This window comes from Mesoplodon mirus (assembly GCF_964341445.2).
Source record: "Mesoplodon mirus genome assembly, chromosome: 8".
NCBI classification, from domain to species: domain Eukaryota; kingdom Metazoa; phylum Chordata; class Mammalia; order Artiodactyla; family Ziphiidae; genus Mesoplodon; species Mesoplodon mirus.
Window position 1 is genome coordinate 114,388,973 of NC_138984.1, and position 21,237 is coordinate 114,410,209.

The 21,237-nt window shown below is 38.0% G+C and overlaps 1 protein-coding gene across 3 annotated transcripts in view; it reads right to left on the reverse strand.

Moving 5' to 3' along the window:
* The window catches only part of PTPN4 (protein tyrosine phosphatase non-receptor type 4), a 187,671-nt gene that overhangs the window by 103,540 nt on the left and 62,894 nt on the right, over nucleotides 1–21,237 (reverse strand). For all 3 annotated transcript variants that reach the window (XM_082631396.1, XM_082631395.1, XM_082631397.1), the window contains one exon: nucleotides 2,870–2,977. In XM_082631396.1, coding sequence (XP_082487522.1) covers nucleotides 2,870–2,977 — 108 coding nt within the window. The remainder of the gene's footprint in view (nucleotides 1–2,869; nucleotides 2,978–21,237) is intronic.

Below are 21,237 nucleotides of genomic sequence, written 5' to 3' on the forward strand. Positions count from 1 at the left end.
TGAAGGGCACTGTAATTCACTCTGCGGGCAAAAAAAAAAAAGTAAGTAAATATATTACTCATAACGCACACGAGTAATATAATCTTGAGGCTCTGATGAATATCACGCTGATAAAACCCACTAAGGTACAGCCACCGTGAAGTGCTTATAAAATTAAAGAAATTATGGGTAATGAATTACAACCATGTTACTCATTATTTTGCCCACTCACTCAATACACATTTACTGAGTACATCTATTATACAAGACATTATGCTAAGAGCTAAAGCTGTGATAAATAGGTTTTAAGTGAAAGCAGAAGAAATTTCAAAAAGTCAAAGCTTTTCTTTTAAGTAATTTTGTTTGTTGCACTGGAATTCATTGCCAAGGAAGATTCTAAAGCAAAGGATAGTCAACTATGATTCTGTGTTTGTTACATATAAGACTACAATCAAATGCTAGGTGCTTTTTTAGTTTATCAGTTATAAATCCAATTAAACTAATTTCAGTATCTACACGCCTAAGACAATACTGATTCTGATCCTCAAAAGCAAATATACAGTATCTTTACATATAAAATATATATGCAACATATACATTTACACACTATATATATATATATATATATATATATATATACACATACATGTATATAGAACATATATGAGCTTTAAGATGAAGAAACTCTTAACTAGTAAGAATTGACAGGGGTTAATTCTTCAGGGATATTACCAAGTCCCTTTTGGTCACTGCTGGTAATTTTATGGCATGAGTACCTCCTCTCCTCAATATGCTCATTTTTATAAGTCCTGTGCATCTGCATCATTCTCTCTTGGGAAGGGAAAATAAAGGCTTTGGAGTCAGATAAATGTGGCTTCAAATCCTTTTGCAGCTACTTAATTATATGTGTAATTAAACGAGTTTTGTAAGCCTCCGTTTTTCATCTTTAAGAGAATTTTAATGATAGTTTCATAAGACTATTGTGAGAATTTGGTTTACTAACAAGTCCGCAATAGATATTTCATAAATGTTACACCCTTACTCCTTCTCTTTTTTAAAGTGGCACCTCTTTTCCTCAGTCCATTAATTATCCTCAAAGTCTTGACATATTTCACACTGACAACCAGAAATGGGACAACAATTACATTTGTGCTCTAAAGGCCCCTCCTTAGACACCTTTTGGCATTTCACAGATTCTTCTGAATATTTAAATACTGAAGCTGTAGTGCTGTGTACAGAAAAGACCTGCAGGGGGAGTTAGGAGACCCAAGTCTAGTTTCATTAATATCAGCAAAGTAGCTTGGGCTTTATCTCCTTGGATTGGGATAATTTCTCATGAAAAGTAAGTGTGGTAAGACAAAATAATCTCTAAGGCTTCTTTTGCATCTTTAAAACTGTATGATTCTAATCTGGGGGGAAGAATTATTCTGGATCATCAGCAATTGGTCCCTGGGACCTGGAAATATAATACCTTATTTCAGAAGGGATGCTCAAGATAGAAAAGTAAGACAAAGTAAGAAAAAGTAGGAGATGGCCAGAAGGTCAACCCAGCTCAAAATACTGATAGCTCTGCTTCCCCACATTTATCCTGCCGTAATTGTTTTAGAGTAGAAATGTCTTCTTGTGTACAAATTTATGAGACAGAATTTTTACTTCTGGTAACATATGTGGTCTCAATTATTAGTCCTTCTGGAACACTTTCTTAGTGACTATGGTGATAAGTAACTGGTCTCTTTCTTCTTCGTTGTCTGTCACTTCTCCAAACCATCTAAAGACAGGCTTCTATCTAAATGGTCTGACCTATGAGTGTCAGCAAGATTATCTAAGAATTATCTATTTTTTTAAATCTCAATATTGCACATAGTAGCAGACACCTTTCACGTATTTGCCTGGCTAACAATTTATCTTTCTGTGAAAGATAGCATTACTGACATTTCTACTCACTTCTATCAATATTTTCGCGTTCATTTATTAAGAAATAACACTATTTCTCTAGGCCTTGGAGCAGCTCAAGTCATCTGATGAAGTACGAGGAAAGTTTGTTTTTATTTCAGTTCAGTACAAAAGGATTTATTTCCACTGAGACTAGCTGGACCTTGCTTTATTTTATCCACCTCATCTTCACAGTTTTTCATACAAAACCAGTAAGTAATGCCAAGAAAAAGTAATATTTAACATTTCGTATTTACTTTCCACTAACCATTCTTTCAGAGACCTAGGACGTAACCATGAGAGAAAACGAGAGCAAGAGATAGAGAAGCCCTGCTTTCCTCCCAATCGTTACTTGTATTTTCCATATAAGACCTTACAAACTGATTTCTAAAGCACTGATTCAGAGAACCATTTCTTCACCCTCCCAATTTTTCTCAACTATACAAAACATTTCCTTCAAAACAGTCATTCTCCTGTACTAGGCAAAAGGATATCATATTCGTTTGTGAAAAACCCTCACTGTATAACCATATAAATATACAAAGAATTCACAATTTTAAAATGAAAAACTAATTTCATCTTAATGCAGGCTAATTTACGTAGGACTCAAGATATATTAAGTATTTACTTCAATATTGTAATGTTAAGATTTTAACCTTTATGCCCAATTTTCTCTCCAAGAAGTACGAATTAGATTTGCTTCTCAGTTGTCTGAGACATGCAGAGAAAGAAACTGGCACTCGATCTACAGACTGACTTATGATTAGAAAAACCTTAAGGAAATAACCCAACAGATTAAAACATCAAGAAATTGAAGTTCAAAAGCAAAAGAATTACCTGTAATCATTCAAATTAACATTTTAAAAAAACTCAAACAGTGAACATTATAAATCAGAAAGGACTTATTATGAAGAGAGAAAAATTGCAATGGCAATGAAAGACAGCAGCTTACACTTACTGGGTTATCTGTGCAATCGTCAGCCAGCTGTAAACCAAAATAGTCATGCTCAGTCAAATCAAGGTGCCTGAAGACCATCTCCAACAGAACCTGCCCCTGATCATGTTTCTGGAAGAAAAGTAACAGGAAATCAAAGTGACAGGCTACATCCTTTCAGATTTTGAAACTCTTGCACTCTCCTCTTTTATTAAGTTGGCAACTGGTTGCATGCCAACGACTTGGTTGAGCAATAAAGACTCCACATGTTACATCGTACTTAGAAAAGTCTGACTTTGGGCAAACCGGTTCAAGGAGTACATAATAAAGATGAAGATATAAGGGAAACCTTTGAAAATGTCTTCTGCGGGCTTCCCTGGTGGCGCAGTGGTTGAGAGTCCGCCTGCCGATGCAGGGGACGCGGGTTCGTGCCCCGGTCTGAGAGGATCCCACATGCCGCGGAGCGGCTGGGCCCGTGAGCCATGGCCGCTGGGCCTGCGCGTCCGGAGCCTGTGCTCCGCAATGGGAGAGGCCACAGCAGTGAGAGGCCCGCGTAATGCAAAAAAAAAAAAAAAAAAAAGAAAATGTCTTCTGCTTTTAGCCTATTCTCGTGGCATTTTTGTAATTTTATACTGTTAGCACATTAACTCATGTATGTATCCATATCATTTGTCTTACTGTCTTATTCTTACCTTTAAATTATGGCTGGAAAGTGACATACTTGACTAAGTACAATTTAAAATTTGTGTGTATAAGATAGATAATGCCACGAAAAGGGAAATAAAACAGTGAAAATTATGTGCAGCAAACTGATAACATTCTAATTATCAAAGAATACAGAGAACTTTAGGAAAAGATCTCTTTTCAATCTCACACCAATTTTATCACGTGGGCATCATGCTGTGGCTTCCCTAAGTCCTATAGCTACCAAGCTGTGGCACAAAGGGCATGATTGGAACTTTCCTAAAAAGAAATGTAGCTAATCACTGAAAACATGGAGAAACTGCTAACATGTTCAGCAATAAAAGAAATCACAGTGGGAAACCATAATGACACACCATGAACACACAACAATCCAAAAAGTAAAATCCAGTGAGTAAGATAAAAAATACCTAATGCTGAATCTGCTGTATAAAAAATAAATTAATTAAATAAAAAAAAAAAACCTAACGCTGCTAACATTGTGGACAGGTATCATCTGTTGGGAAAGCACTTTGGAAACATTAGCAAGAGCAGTAACAATACTGGCTACTTCTGTCATCCTAACCTGAGTGAATAATAAAATCCAACTTTGGGAGAAACAGCTATACACCCCAATACATTAGTGCAGTGTTATTTATATGAAACAAATACTAGGAAAACACATTAGTGAACAGTGGTGTATTTTTCCACCAATTTCGCCTCTCAATAGCTATGATAGTTTGGTAGCTTCCAGCTACACGTTAGAATCAAAACTCAGAGCTGAAACGATAAGGACATAAGTGTTTTTTTCATACAGCAGAAAGCAGAAAGATAGGACAGACTCCAGAGTTGGCCAGTTCAGTAGAGAACGGTGTAATCAAGCACCAGGTTTCTTTCATCTCTCTCATCCACATTCCTGCTGTCAGAGGCATTCGTAGGCTGTTAGTGAGGTGGTCACACCTGCAGATGACAACGTTCAGAAGAACGGCCTTCCTTGCAAAGAGCTTCCCTTCACGTCTCAGCGTGTCAAATAGCTACTTCCAAAACTCATCAATGGCAGCAAGTATGTGCCTCAAACAATGCTTTACAATGGGGGTCCCCATTTGAATAACCTGTGAACAGTTTTTGTACTGATGCAACTCACCTCCCCCACCCGTCTCCCATTTTCATTAAATTGGCCCAGGGTGGAGATGGAGCATTAGTCTTTTTAAAAAGCTGCTAAGGTGAGCCTAAGGTACTCTTCTAGAGACCAGATGGAGTAGACGCATTTCTCCCTATACCTCCAGCTGAGTGAAACCAATGAACAACAACAACCACCAAATGCAGAAAAGATGTTTTTAAACTCTGAAAGATAAAAGTAGCAGCCTGGCTAGGGAACTCCTTGGGTTTTCTTTCCATTTCTTTTTATCGAGGTAAAGTTCACATAATGTAAAATTAACCATTTAAAAGTGTGCAATCCTCCTGCATTTAGTGCATTCACAATACTGTGCAACCACCATTCCTACCTAGTCCCCAAACATTTTCTTCACACCTAAAGAATACTGTACCACATCCACTGAACAGTGTCTCCTGCCCCAGACCCTGGCAACCACTCATCTGCTTTCTGTCTCTATGGATTTACTTATTGTGACTATTTCATATAAATGGAATTGAACAACATGTGACCTTTTCTGTCTGGCTCCTTTCACTCAGCATTGTTTTCAAGGTTCCATGTTGTAGTATGTATCCACATCTAATCCCTTTACATGGTTAAATAATATTCCATTATATGAATATATCACAAGTTGTTTATCAGTTGATGGACATTTGGGTTGCTTCCACCTTTTGGGTACTGTTGTTTCTGAGGCAGGAGATAGATGGGCCCCAGGCTGCGCAGCTGGAGTCTGTCCCCTGAGGACAGATACTCCAAGACAAAGATAACAGCGGAAGCAGTGAAGAGCTGAGTCCTGACCAGGTAAGAGATAAAGAGACCACATTCCTTATTCTCGAGGTCAAAGAGACCCTCCTAACTACACATGCGCAGAATGACTCCTCGGGGGTCAAAAAGGGAGGGGACACCACCCATAGTAGGTGATGTCAACCTACCCATAGGCCTCTTTGCTAGAATCCACCTTGGCTGAGAGATGCGCGCACACACAGGGGAGGACCCTGAGAAACACCAAGTACGGACTCAAGAGCCAGGCAAAGCAAGATGACTGGCCAGAGGAAACCCAGAAGAAATGCCCCATACAAGTGACTCAAACTACCACAAGGGCACAGCTCTTTCTCTAAGCCCACCTGTGTGTCTATCCACATGAACCCTTTTTCCTTCTAATAAACACTTTACTTGTTTCATTACTTTCTGTCTCTTTGTGGAAATTCATTTCTACAAAGCCGACAGGCGAGGGTCTTGTCACTGGCCACTGGCCTAGTGGCTAGGATTCAGTGCTCTCACTGCCACGGCCTGACTTCAATCTCCGGCTGGAGACCCAAAATCCTGCTTCAAGCCACTGCAGGCTGGGGCCACCCGAGATACTTCCACCTTTTGGTAAAGGCGTACAAGTTATCTGTTTGAGTATCTGCTCTCAGTTCTTCTGGGTATATATACAGAAGTGGAATCAATGGATCATATGCAAATTCTGTTTAACTTTTTGAGGAACCACCAAACACTTTTCCATAGCAGCTGTACCATTTGATGTTCCCACCAGCAATGCATGAGGGTTCCAATTGCTCCACATCCTTGCCAACATTTGTTATTTTCCATTCTTTTGATTAAAGCCATCCCACTGGGTATGAAGTGGTACTTCACTGTGGTTCTGATTTGCATTTCTATAATAACTAATGATGCTGAGCATTTTTCTCATGTGCTTGTTGGCCATTTGTATATCTTTGGAGAAATGTCTAATAAAGTCTTTTGCCCACTTTTTAAAGTGGGTTGATAATCTCTCCGTTGTTGTGTGTTAAGAGTTCTTTTTATATTCTAGATGCTAGACCCTTATCAGATATATGATTTGCAAATATTTTATCCCTTTTCATAGGTGTTTTTTCACGTCTTGATCACATACTTGTATACACAGAAGTTTTAAATTTTTCTGAAGCCCAACTTATTCATGTTTTTCTTTTGATGCTTGTGCTTTCAGTGTCATATCTAAGAATTCACTGCTAAATCCAAGGTCATAAAGACTTATCCATATATTTTCTTCAAAAAGTTTTATATTTTTAAATGTTACATGTAGTTCCTTCAGCCTGTCTGAGTTTATCTTTGTATATCGTAGGTATATAACCTAGGTAGGAATGCAATTTCATTCTTCTGCATGTGCATATCCAATTGTCCAAGCACCACTGGTTGAAGAAACTATTCCTTCCCCACTGAATGCTCCTGGTAACTTTGTTGAAAATCTGTTGACCATACATGTAGGCGTTTATTTCTAGACTCTCAATCAAGTTTTCTTTTTAGCTCGCACATACCATAGACTTGGTACTGGAGAATCCTACGACCCAGAAATACCAATAGGCCTGATGGAAAGAGACCAAAAAAGCCTGCTTTCTCAAGCAAATGACCAGGAAAAGAGTCTCTAAGCAGGACAGAAACCATACTAACAATGCTGACTCCAATCCTGCCAAACCCAGTGGAAAAAAACTGAGCCCGTCTCCAGCAGCGCCATGGAAACCAAGCAGGGGCCTGGGGTTCCATGTGCCTCATGGTACTGCTGGCAGCAAGTGGGAAGCCTGCTCTCCTACTCTCTGCCAGCCAACAGCATGCTGCAATACACAGTCTCTCCCAGGGGTGGTATCAGCAGAAGCTGAGTGTGCAGTCTGAACCTCAGCCTAGCGGTAACAGGCAATGCTCAGACTGCCCCATGGGGGTGGTGACAGCAGAAGCTGAGAGGGAAGCCTAGATTTCCACTCCCACCACCACCCAGCGGTAGCAGGTGGCATCTGCCCAACAGAAATAAACAGGAGGATTTGGGAGAGGAGGTAGATAGAAAAAGGGACAGGTAAACCTTGAAGTAAAATCCAAATAAGGAACCACAAGTGAAACTGACTAAAATTAAAAGAGCAAAGGTTTAAAACTCAATTACAGTGTGGAATACGTGCAAAATTTTCAGTAAGGTCTCTGGATAAAACACACACACACACACACACACACACACACACAGAGGAAGTAGACCAAAAGAGTAATGCCAAGGTTCTGGAGACCAGATTGTCATTAGAACCACAACCCACAAAGGCAGGCCAGGACCTGGATACTACACCAGAGTGACTCCCTGCTACAGAGAAGATTCAGTATAATCCAGAGTCTCATGATACATTGCCCCAAATGTCCAGGATACTACCTAAAATCACTAATCATAACCTGAAAAATCTCAACTAGAATGAGAAAAAACAATCAACAGACACCAACATTGACATGACTCAGATGTTGGAATTACCTAACAAGTGTTTTGAAGCAGCCATCATATAAATGTTTCAATGAGCCATTATAAAGGTTGTTTAAAAAATAGAATATTTTGCAAAAAACTGAAGATATAAAAGAACCAAGTGGAAATTATATAACTAAAAAACATAGTAATGAAATGAAAACTGATTGGATGTGCTCAATAGAAGAACGAAGATGAGAAAGAAGAGAATCAATGAATTTCAAGACAAATCGATAGAAATTACCCAATCTAAACAACAGAGAAGTTAAACTAAAAAAAAAAGAAAAAATGACCAGAGCCTCAGAGACCTGTGGGGCAACAAAAAAAGGTATAACAGTCATGGCACTGGAGTCCTTAAGAGAGAAGAGAAAGAGCTTCAGGATGACAAAATATTTGAGGAAACATTCGCTGAGATTTTCACAAATTTAGCAGAAAGCAAAAACACAGATTCAAGAATCCAAGTGAACCTCAATCAAAATGAATCCAAACAAATCCACCCAAGTTACATCATAATCAAACTACTGAAAACAAAACAAAGAGGAAAAAATCTTGAAAGCAACTAGAAAAAAGAATTTACCTATAGGGAATGACAATTCAATTAGAATAGATTTCTCATCTGCAACCGTAAGTCCAGAAGGAAATGGTACAACATTTTCTAGGTGCTAAATGAGAAGAACTATCAACCCAGAATTCGCTGTTAACAGAAAATACTGCATAGCAATGAAGGGTAAATAATGACATTCTCAGAAAAAAAGAAAAGTTAAGGGAATTTATCACCAATAGACTACCACTAAAAGAATGCCTAAAAGAAGTTCTCCAACCAGAAAGGAAATAATAACATGAAGAAACTTGGAAAAACAGAAAAGAAAGAAGAGCAATGAAATGGGAGAAACTGAGGAAAATATAAAAGCCTATCCTCTTCAGTATTAAACTAAATTATGTATGATGGTTAAAGCAAAAAATTGAACTTTATCTGATATGCTGCCAAATGTGTGTACAGAAAAAAACTGAGACAATTATAAAGGCGGGAAGGTAAAAGTACCTAAAGGTAGATAAGTTTTCTATACGTCATTCAAGGTAAAATGTTGTTACCAATATTCTATGATAATTTATATATGTAAAATGTAATAACAAGAGCAACCACCAAAAAAAACACCCCAAAATCAAACAAAAAAAAACCCTACCCAAAGAGTTACTCAAAAACATTAAAATAAATAAAAATGAAATCTAGCAAATGTTCACATAATCTATTAGAAAGGCAGGAAAAAGGAAACAAATGAAGAACATAACAAACAGAAAGCAAGTAATAAAATGGCAAACTTAAACTCTAACATAATAATAATTACAGGAAAGTATAATATATGGTCTAAATACATGAATTAAAAGGCAGAGTTTTTTTTACTGAAGTATAGTTGATTTACAATGTTACATTAATTTCTGATGCACAGCAAAGTGATTCAGTTATACATATATATATATATATATATATATATACATTCTTTTTTAAATATTCTTTTCTGTTACGGTTTATCATAGGATGTTGAATAGTTCCCTATGCTATAGAGTAGGAACTTTTCGTTTATCCTAAAAGGCTGAGATTGACAGAGTAGGGAAAAAACCATGATCCAACTATATACTATCTATAAGAAATTTACTTAAAATATATTAATATATACGTGAGTTTTGAAAGTAAAGGGATATAGAAAAAGATATACCATGTAAACATTAGTTTTAAAAAGTAGGCTTGAGGGCTTCCCTGGTGGCGCAGTGGTTGAGAGTCCGCCTGCCGATGCAGGGGATGCGGGTTCGTGCCCCGGTCCGCGAAGATCCCACATGCCGCGGAGCGGCTGGGTCCATGAGCCATGGCCGCTGAGCCTGCGCGTCCGGAGCCTGTGCTCCGCAACGGGAGAGGCCACAACAGTGAGAGGCCCACGTACCGCAAAAAAAAAAGTAGGCTTGAGAGCAAGTAACTTTACCAAGGGAAAAAAGGACATTACAAAATGTTCTCACACTAAAGAATACAGCTGGAAAATTAATGAAACAAAAATTAATAGAATGGGAAGAAAAGTAGAAAATAGAAAAGGCATAAGTATAACTAGAAATGTCAACAATTAAGCAATTGCTAGAATTATTAAACAGAAAATCAGCAAGAATATAGAACTCAATGATACATTAACAGGATCCAACTGACATTTACAGTACACTCTACTCAACAACAGAATACCCATTCTCTTCAAGTGTCCATGGAACATCCATAAGGCAGATCATATCTGGGGTCATAAAACAAACCTTACTAAATTGAAAACTGACATCATATAGAGCATGGTCTATAACCATAATTAAATCAAAATAGAAAACAATAACAGGAAGATAGGAAGAAAATTTAGAAACTAAACACCTGGGGGGAAAAAAAGAACCCATTTCTAAATAACCTATGGGATAAAGAGGACTCAGGGGGGAAAAAGGGAAGGTCTCAAATCAATAGTCTAAACTCCCTCCTAATGAAAACCAGAAAAACAGCAAAATAAACAGAAGGAAGGGAGGAATATAGGTAAGAGCAGAAATCTACAGAAATCTGGTTCTTTGGAAAATCAATAATGTTGACAAACTTCTAGCAAGAGTAATGAAAAGAGAGGAGACACAAATGACCAGCTACAGAGCTGTAACTGAGGATTTCACTACACACTCCAAAAACATTTACAAGGTAAGTAAATAGTAGAAACAAATCTACACAGATAAACCTGACAACATGGATGAAATAAACTAATTCCTCAAAAAGCAAGAACATACTAAAATTCACCTAATATGAAACAGATACTTACGAAATACTTTAAAAAAAAAAAAAAAAAAAACCTCCCCCAAAATGAAATCTCCTGGACCTGATGCTTTCACTGGAAAACTCTAGGATACATTTAAACAAGAATTAAGAACAAATCTACCTAATTTACTCAATCAATTCATTCTATGAAACCAGTATAACCCTGATATCAAAGCTGGACAAAGAAAGTATTAAAAAAAAAAACTACAAATATCCTTCATAGGACCATAGTCGTAAAATTCCTTAATAAAATATTACCAGATGGAATTGAGCAGTATCTCAAAAGGATGATACAGAATGACTAAATGGAATTTCCAGAGGTGCAAGGCTGGTTTACTGCTCAAGAGTCAATCTCGTAGTGATGCCCAGAAAGCAGTGCCATGGACCTGCTCCCCAGCAAAACAACTACTGCTGGCGAAAATAATTTAAAGACCCAAGAATTTAAAGTCTTAGGGAACTGTCCTAAGGATACGAAACAGCATTTATTTAAGACAGTCTACTAAATCTTGGTAAAAATAGTGAGAGTCCATGGCACTTGAGCCATTATCCACTTCCTCTCTCTTCCGCCCAGACCAACACTGTGTAATCTCTGCTCCAGAAAAGTGTGGCCAAGACATTGGGAATCCCTCTACCCTCACATCCCAGTCAAGGGTTATGGCATCTCTGCAGGAGGGGGAAGTTGCCAGCATTTCTCATGCATCCCAATTCTTTGTTACAAATTTTAAATCGCAGGATGGTGTGGCCAAGAAGTTGGAGGCCTGCCTCATAGGGCAAAGACTATATCTCAATCACAGAAAGTAAAACAAATACTGAAGCCATGAAGCAGACGAGACTGCCCAGGGTCAGAAGAAAGAGGAAGAGAACCGCTAACAGGGAACCCTGACATGTACCAAAATCCCTAGTAGGTAGAACAGTACTGCCAAAGAAGGCAATCAACAAATCTTTGGTTAGCTGAATGAGTGAATGGTAAAATAGTCTACAGAAAAAAAATTGTTAAGTATATTGGTTTTTAAGTCCCTTTGCAAGCATTCCTGGTCCTTCAGTATTTCTTACTTCACAAGAGGTCCAGTTAGAGAACAAGGCATTTGAGGGAATCTCTAAAACACACGAGTACATCTGCAGAGAAACGAACTTACTGGAAATAGTTCCTCTAAAGATGAAGAGTCTGTCCCTAACAGAACTTATTTAGGTTTACCATCAGAACTTTAAGTCAATAACAACTGCCAGGCAAAACCGAGATTCCTGTTGCAGGCCAAGCACAGGACTGCTGTGTTAGAGAAAAGTTTGCAGGAAACACTAAGCAGCCTCCCTACAGACCTGCGGCAGGGTAAGTACTCCTGAGGGTAGAATGGTAAAATTCAAATAGCAGACGGTCAGGCCAAGTCCTTATTTGGCCAGTGAGTATGTAGTCTTGGGTGAATTTTGTTTCTACTCGGCCAGCTTTACCTTACGGGATAGACTAGGTCAGGAGTTACAGAACTATCCTGTGCAGTGCTTAGGGCTCAGTGAGTGTACTCAGGGTTAGGGGCTGGTGTGTTGAGGGAGAAAAGTCCAAGAAAGGCAAATTTGAGCTTCCTGATTCAACCACAGTAACTGTAACTGACCCATTACACTCACCACACTTACATAGACGTGTGTACGTGCGTGTGTGTCATCACGGGGGAAGAAAGGATTCCATATCTTTTTAACTGAAGTATAATTGACATACAACGTTATATTAGCTTCAGGTATATTGACATAGTGATACAAAGGACTCCTATTTTTAAAATGTCTGAAACGACTAGATTAGATGATCTCTGAGCTCCCTTGTGGCTCTAAGATTCCTTATTTCTAAAGATGCTCTCCTGAAGATGAAAACAACAAGTATTTTCACATAAGAAAAAAATCCAATTATGTAACAGATTAGTCAGGTCAGAAGGTTAGAAGGCTGTAGGAGTTACTTCCACAACGTTCAGGACAAAGGCATGTAATGGCTCCTAACCGTGAACCTCTTCAGACTCCTAGTAGTGTGTAGACTTTGATCACCTCCTTGGATGAGAATACACCATCAGAATATGTGACTATGAAATAAAAACTTTCCGTGCAAATAATACATAAATAGGACTTCTATTTCTGGTAGTAGAGGAGATTATAAACTCTAGAAAAATCCATAGAAATGCAGCTAAATTACTAGGTAAAAACTTTCAGAAAATTTTTTGTTTTAATCTGTTATTGAGCTAGTATGTACGTATGTATGTATGTGTGTTTGTTTGCTTATTTATTTATTTAGGCTGCGCCGAGTCTTAAGTTGCAGCACGCAGGATTTTAGTTGTGGCATGAGGAAGTCTTAGTCTAGTTCCCCGACCAGGGATGGAACCCGGGCCCCCTGCATTGGGGGGCCCACTGCACCACCAGGGAAGCCCTGAGCTAGTATTTTTTAAAAAGGTAGAAACAAAGATCCAAAACAAAGTGAAATCAGGAAGCCTAGCTATTCAGAAATGTTAAAGTCAGTTTCTAGCCCTTAAATTTTCTAGCTTCTACTTTGACCACAGGATACATAGGAATCAGAAGTGATACCAGGTTCTCTCCAAGATGGAAATATAACAAGAGACCCACAAACTTTATATTGGCTATACTTACAGAGTAAAAGTGAACAACAAAAAAGTCATGCCATGCAGAATAGCACAGAAAAACAAAACAAGAAATAAAAAAGTAAAAATAAAGCTCGCATATCTGGTCAGAATTCAGCTACAATGTAGCCTGAGAACCCCAAGTTAAACAATAAACTTAAACGTGGCCCTGGGATGATAGTGCCCCCAGGTGACTGGCAAAAGCAAATAAAAGTCTTCTCTGGAGGAAATCAGTTTTCAACCAGGACTCAAACAGATTGGTAGAGAGCATATTTTTAAAATGACCCAGTTATAGGATGTCTCCAATAAACTCCAAATATAAAAATATAGGTAGGTTGAAAGTAAATGATAGAAAAGATACACCATGTAAACATTAACCAAAAGAGAGGAGGAGTGCCTATACTGATATTAGATAAAATAAGCCTCCGAGGAAAAAAATGCTAGAGACAAAGAGGACATTATATAATGACAAAAGGGCCAGTCCACCAATAAGACACAGCAACCTTAAATGTGTATGTACCAAAACAATCTTGAAAAAGAAGGACAAATGTTGGAGAACACAATTCCCAATTTTAAAACAATGAAACTACAGAAATCAAAACAAAAGGGTACTCACTCATGTAAGGATAGACATTGGAATAGAAGAGAGTATTGTGAATTGGTTTGTGACATGGGTATCAAGAATTTAAATGGGAATGAACTGTCTTTTCAAAAAATGGTGTAGGGAAAACTGGATATCTACATGCAAAACAATGAAATTGGACCCCTATAAAAAAAACGTAAAAAATAAAAAATGAACTCCAAATGAACCACAGCCCTAAAATTAATAGCTAGAACTAAAAAAGTCTTAGAGGAAAAACAATCTTTGTGATCATGGACCAGGCAATGGTGTTTTAGATATGATACCAAAAGCACATGTGACAAAAGAAAAAAGGATAAAGTATAATTCATCAGAGATTAAAACTTTTGTGTTTCAAAGGATACCGTTAAGAAAGTGAAAAGACAACCTATGGAACGGGAGAAAAAATTTGCAAATTGTATACCTGATAAGTGACTTGAATCCAGAATATAAAAAGAATTCTTACAACTCAACAATAAAAGGCAGATAATTACAAAATGAGCAAGGGGTTCAAATAGACATTCTTCCAAAACAGCAAATATTCTATAGTTCTACTTATATGAGATATCTAGAACAGGCAAATTCACAGATTTTGGAGTCAGGGAAAATGGGGAGTTATTGCTTAATGGTTACAAAACTTCTGTTGGGAGTGATGAAAAAGTTTTGGAATAGACAGTGGTAATGACTGAACAACAGTGTGAATGTAATTAATGCCACTTAACTATACACTTAAAAATGGTTAAAGTGGTAATAAATTTTATGTTTTGTATGCATATTACAATATTTTAAAATATTGTAAATACCAAAAGATATACCCCAAAACCCACTGAATTATACACTTAAAAAGAATGAACTGTATATTTTAAATGTGAATTATATCTCAATAAAGATGTTAAAAAATACATAGTATAAAAAGCTGAAAGGCCCTATAAGGAAAAACTGATAAATCTTCCTTCATAGGAGACTTCAGCAAAGGGAAACCAAATTACTGATGAACTATAGAGTGAGGTAAGAGCTGGAAACCTAAATAATCAATAATTATATGGAAAAACACACACAAATATAAACAACAAAAAACACAGAATGAAGTGGTGATAGTGGACATTCTTGTCTTGTTTCCAGTTTCAGGGGTAAATTTTCAGTATTTCATTTCTAGGTATGATGTCTGCTTTAGGATATTTGTAAATACCCTTCATAAGTTAACAGAAATTCTTCTCTATTTCTAGTGCACTAAGTTTTGTTTTGTTGTTTTTTGTTTGTTTTATACACTGAAGAAAATGATATGGTTTTTCTCCTTTATTTTATTTTATTTATTTATTATTATTTTTTTTTGCTGTACGCGGGCCTCTCACTGCTGTGGCCTCTCCCGTTGCAAAGCACAGGCTCCGGACGCGCAGGCCCAGCGGCCATGGCTCACGGGCCTAGCCGCTCTGCGGCATGCGGGATCCTCCCGGACCGGGGCACGAACCCGCGTCCCCTCCATCGGCAGGCGGACTCTCAACCACTGCGCCACCAGGGAAGCCCTCTCCTTTATTTTATATCTCATTCTTTGAATAAACCTAACCTGGTATTAACACATTTATATGTGTGTGTGCGTGTGTGCATTACAGATTTAATTCGCTAAAAATATGTTTGGAAATTTTATAATTCTTGTTCATGACAGACTGCTCTATAATATTCCTTTTTTGTATAATGATATTATTAGCTGTTAACATGAGAGTTACGCTGGTATCGTAAAATGAGTTATGAATCTTCTTATTCTCTGGAAGAGCCGTGAGAGTGATATTATTTTTCAAATGTTGGAAAAATTCATTAGTAGAAGGAAAAGTCACAATGAGATACTATAACACAAGCACCAGAATGGCTAAAAAAAAGTTAAATGCCAAGTGTTGGTGTGAACGTAGAACAAATGTAAATCTCATAAACCGCTGATGAAAATGTACATACATATAACCACTTTGGAAAACTGTTTCATAACACTTGATCTAGATTTCCACTCTTAGATACCTGCCCAACAGAAGTACATATATACACAAATATACACACATACGAGAATTGTTTAGAGCTGCATTATTCATAGCAGCCCTAAACTATGAACAAACCAAGGGTAAATTTGATAAATTTTCATACACTAATGCAGTGATGTCTCACTATCCATTGCTAATACACACCAAAATGTTTTTTTTTTAAGTATTAATATCTCTCATGCTTCGGTGGCTTGACTGAGCCCAGCTTTGGTTCTCACTTTTGATTGCAGTTAGATGACACCTATTAAAGTCCTGAAGTCTGACTGGACCTGACATACAAGACGGCCCACTTGCGTGGCTGAAAACTGATGTGGATGGCTGGCCGGACGATCAGCTACGGCTGTTAACCAGAGAGCCTGTGTACACGGCCTCTCCATATGGGATGGACTTCTCACAGCACAACAGCTAGAGTCTGAGATGAACTGTTCCAGAGGGGGAGTCCTAAGCGATCCATCTAGAAGGTGGAAGGCTTCTTTTTCCTGGGAGTCCCAAAGACTAGGCAAGATGCAAGGGTGAGGGACACTGCACGGGTGTGAACAGCAGGAGGTGGGGCTCTGTCTTCGGAGACTAGCCACCACGGATGGAGTACTATACGGCAGTGAGGAAGAAAAGAGATGTTTATGTTTAACCAGAAATGGAAGCTGCTAACATGATGGCCTATATATGTAACAATTCCTATGGTTTATGCTAACTATGTTCAAAACACAAACTCATCTGTGGTGACAGATGTCAGAGCGGTGACTACTTTAGGCAAAGAACGCACACTAACAAGGAGGAAGTACGGGGAGCCTTCTGAGGTACTGGTGATGCTCCACAACCGGAGCCAAGGGTGGTCTCACGAAGTGCTGCACTTTGCAACCTTTATCAATCTTCATTCCTTCGTTCATTCATTTATGGCCACACTGTGTGGCATGTGGGATCTTAGTTCCCGACAAGGGATCGAACCCGCGCCCCCTGCAGTGGAAGCGCAGTCTTAATCACTGGACCACCAAGGAAGTCCCAATCTTACATTTATTTAAGATTTGATTTCTATTGTATGCATACTATACTTCAAATAAAAAATTATTTTTGCCCCTCACACACTACCAAAACCCTCAAAGAAATAACAGTTCATATTCATTCAAATTGGTAAAAGTTTTCTGTTTAACCAAGGAAAACTAGCAATTAAATGGCCCAATGGGAACTCTCATGTACTGTTGATGCGCACAAAACTTGCAAATTTTACTCTTTGCCTATTAGAAACCCCCTACTTCAAAATTAATACCTGAAACATTCTACTTTCCTATTTTGCTTTCTTTAAAAGCTGAACTCAAATCGATTTTTTCACAGGGAGATGACAGATTTACACATCGATCTATCTTAATTTAGCCATTCCCATTTATACAGTATGATTAATATGCAAGTGCACAACGCAAACTATCAACTCAGGAAGCAAACGTTTGTGTATGCGGGTGTTTTTAGGGATAAAACAAAATGTTTTAACTCTTTCAACTTTCAAAAGTAAAAACTCCTGGGACTTTGCTAGTGGTCCAGTGGCTAAGACTCCATACTCCCAATGCAGGGGGCCCGGGTTCAACCCCTGGTCAGGGAATTAGATCCCACATGCCACAATTAAGAGTTCACATGCTGCAACTAAAGACCCGGAGCAGCCAAATAAATAAATAAATAAATATTTTTTTAAAAAAAAACAACAGTGTTTAAAAAAAAAAAGTTTAAAAAAAGTTTAAAGTTAAAAAAAAAAGTTTAAAGTTTAAAAAAAAAAGTTTAAAAAAAAAACTCCTAACTGGTAGAAAATTGCAGCTAAGAGCAGATTCTTTAAAAAATTAGTGTACTCATCAAAAAGTATTTATTAAATAAACATTAACTTTAGGGTATAGTTTCTCAACCAACCCTGGCACTGTTGACGTTTTTGGTCAGATAATTCTTCATTGTGGGGGGCTGGGGGAGGACGACAGTCCTGTCCAGTTTAGGACATTTAGCAGTGTTCCTGGTTGCTACCCACTAGATGCCAGGAGCTCCCACCCAACTTTAACAACCCAGAATGCCGTGACATTGCCAAATCAGTCCTATTTGAAAATCACTGTTAAAGAGGTACATTTACAGTTCTGGATTTGGGCTCAAAACCTCTTACTAAAGACTACCCTTGAAAAACTACAGATTAGTTTCTCATTCAGTTTTAGAAAAATACTAAACAGAAAACCCTACTCTATGAGTGATGGCAAAAAGAAGTATAATATGGCTGGGATTTAACATGAATTTTGATTCTGTCCCATTTAGTATATGCAATGAACAAACAAGAAAATGTGCTCTATGAAGAATGGCTAATAATAGAATGTTAATGAGGCCACACAGTCTCCATCCCTCCCAACTGTTTCTCTGCAAGGCCAGACTACATGCATCAGTACCACCTTGTGTACGCATTTAAAATACAGATTCCTGAGCCCCAACAGACCTATGAAATTGAGGTGTGGGGCAGGCAATATGAACTTCCAGTAAGTCTTCCTTAAGAACTCACCATTAATTTTTTTTTTTTTTTTTTTAAGGAGCAAGACGCTTTTTTTTTTTTTTTGGCTGCGTTGGGTCTTCGTTGCTGTGTGCGGGCTTTCTCTAGTTGCGGCGAGTGGGGGCTACTCTTCGTTGTAGTGCGTGGCTTCTCACTGCGGTGGCTTCTCTTGTTGCGGAGCACAGGCTCCAGGCGCTCAGGCTCAGTAGTTGTGGCTCACGGGCTCTAGAGTGCAGGCCAGTAGTTGTGGCGCACAGACTTAGTTGCTTCACAGCATGTGGGATCTTCCTGGACCAGGGCTCAAACCTGTGTCCCCTGCATTGGCAGGCGGATTCTTAACCACTGCACCACCAGGGAAGCCCTCACCATTAAAGTCTTATAAAATATAAAAATGTAAGAAAAACAGCACCAGAAGCTACTTATCTCCAATCTTTCATGACCACACTTTTAATACATTTTAAATTTGTGTCACTGATCACAAGGAGAAGGAACAGAAGACTGTTCAACTGATAGAAGATGGTGTGAGTAGTAGGGAGTAGTCTCTGTTTGGTTTTGGTTTTTTTTCTCTCCTCTTCTCTCAGCATTGCACCCTAAGGCAGCCCCAATCCTGAAGGCCTGCACAGCAATACAGAAGGCTAAACCTCAGAGAACCTCGTCCTTCTGGCTAGAGTAACTGTGAAAAGTGGCTGCTGGGAGCCAGAGAGTGTGGAGGGAAAGCCTGCAAAGTATAGGAGAGTATAAATTGACACAAGTCCTGGGCTCATGCCAAAACTGTACATATGCAGAATACCCCCAAAGAAACACAGCAATGACTCTGAGAACTGAACTACAATGCAAGCTTCAAACTAACTGTCAAATACTGCTGGCAACGATCAGACTCAAGCAGCATAGCAGAGGCTTTGAAAACTGAAATGACATTGGAACCACTGCCCAGAAAACGTAAGACAGAATTTGAGAACCAGGTTACTCTCCCACTAAATAACAAGAGCAACAACAAAATCAACATCATATGATGGATTTTAACAGGGTACAGAGTCTCACAACATAATATTCCAAAATGTCCAAGGTACAATAAAAACTACTTGATACACTAAGAACCAGGAAAAACCAAAGAATTTTCAAGGGAAAAGACAGTCAACTGACAAACACTTTGAGATGATTCAGATGTTGGAATTATCAGGCAAAGACTTTAACACAGGTATTATAACCATCCTCCATAAGTAAGGAAGGCAAGCACTCTTAAAATGAAGGAATATATAGAAATTCTCAGCAAAATAGCAAAACTATTAAAAAGAGTAAAATGGAAATTTTAGAACTGAAAAATACAGAATCTAAAATAAAAAACTCACCAAATGGGCTAAATAGCAGAAGGAAGATAACTGGTGAGTCAGTCAATTTGAAAGTAAATGAACAAAATATCTAATCTAAATAAAGAGAGAGAAAGTTTATAAAAAATGAACAGAGACTCAGGACCTATAGGACAAAATTAAAATTCACATTTTTGGAGTTCCTGAAGGAAAGGAGAAAGAAAATGGTACATCAGAAATAACTGAGGGCTTCCCTGGTGGCGCAGTGGTTGAGGGTCCGCCTGCCGATGCAGGGGACATGGGTTTGTGCCCCAGTCCAGGAGGATCCCATATGCCGCGGAGCGGCTGGGCCCGTGAGCCATGGCTGCTGAGCCTGCACGTCCGGAGCCTGTGCTCCTCAACAGGAGAGGCCACAACAGTGAGAGGCCCGCGTACCGCAAAAAAAAAAAAAAAAAAAAAAAAAAAAAAGAAATTACTGAAAAGATAATGGCAGAAAAGTACCCAAATTTGGTGAAATAGATTTAAAGATTCAAAAAATCTCAGTTAAATAAAACCATGCCCAGACCTGTCAAAAGCAAGCTGCCAAAAACTAAAAATAAATTTTTTAAAATCTTAAAAGAGACTGCAAAAAAAAGTAACACGTTTCACATAGGGAAACAATTATTTGAATGAATGCAGAGTTCGAATCAGAAACTGGAAGTCACAAAACAGTTGAACTACATATTTGAAGTACTGAAAGAAAAAAGCTATCAACCCAGAATTCTATATCCACTGAAAATATCCTTCAGGTATGAAAGCAGGCAACTCAAAGCATTCTCACATAAAGGAAAATTAAGAGAATTTACTGCCAGAAAACTTGCTCTCAAAGAAATGCTAAGGAAGTTCTTCACTGAATAGAAATGATACTGGAGGGAAATCTGGAACTTCAACCAAAATGAATGGTAAATATCTGGGTAAATACAATACACTACTTTTCTCCTGCTAAATTATTTAAAAATATGCTTTAATATTGAAAGCAAAACTTATGTTTATGGAGTTTTCATTCTATATAAAAGTATTACATATGACAACCATAACCAAAAAGGAGGGGTGAGAACAGGGAACTATATACATGAAAGTCCAGGTTTCGTTAAAGTAGTAAAAGATGAACTCTAAGTAGACTGTAAAAAATAGGTATATATATTATAATCCCTAGAGCAACCTCAAAAAAGCAACAAACAAAAGAAGCCAACAGATACATTAAAATGGAATACTAAACATTCAAATAATCCAAAGGCAGGAAAGAAGGAACAAAGGAACAAAAAAAAAAGAGGGACAAATGGAAAGTTTAAAAATGAAAGGACTAAATTCAACGTTGGAATTGAATAATTTCATTAAAAGAAACTGACTATCACAACATTGTGTTTTTTTAAAAGACCCAACTATATG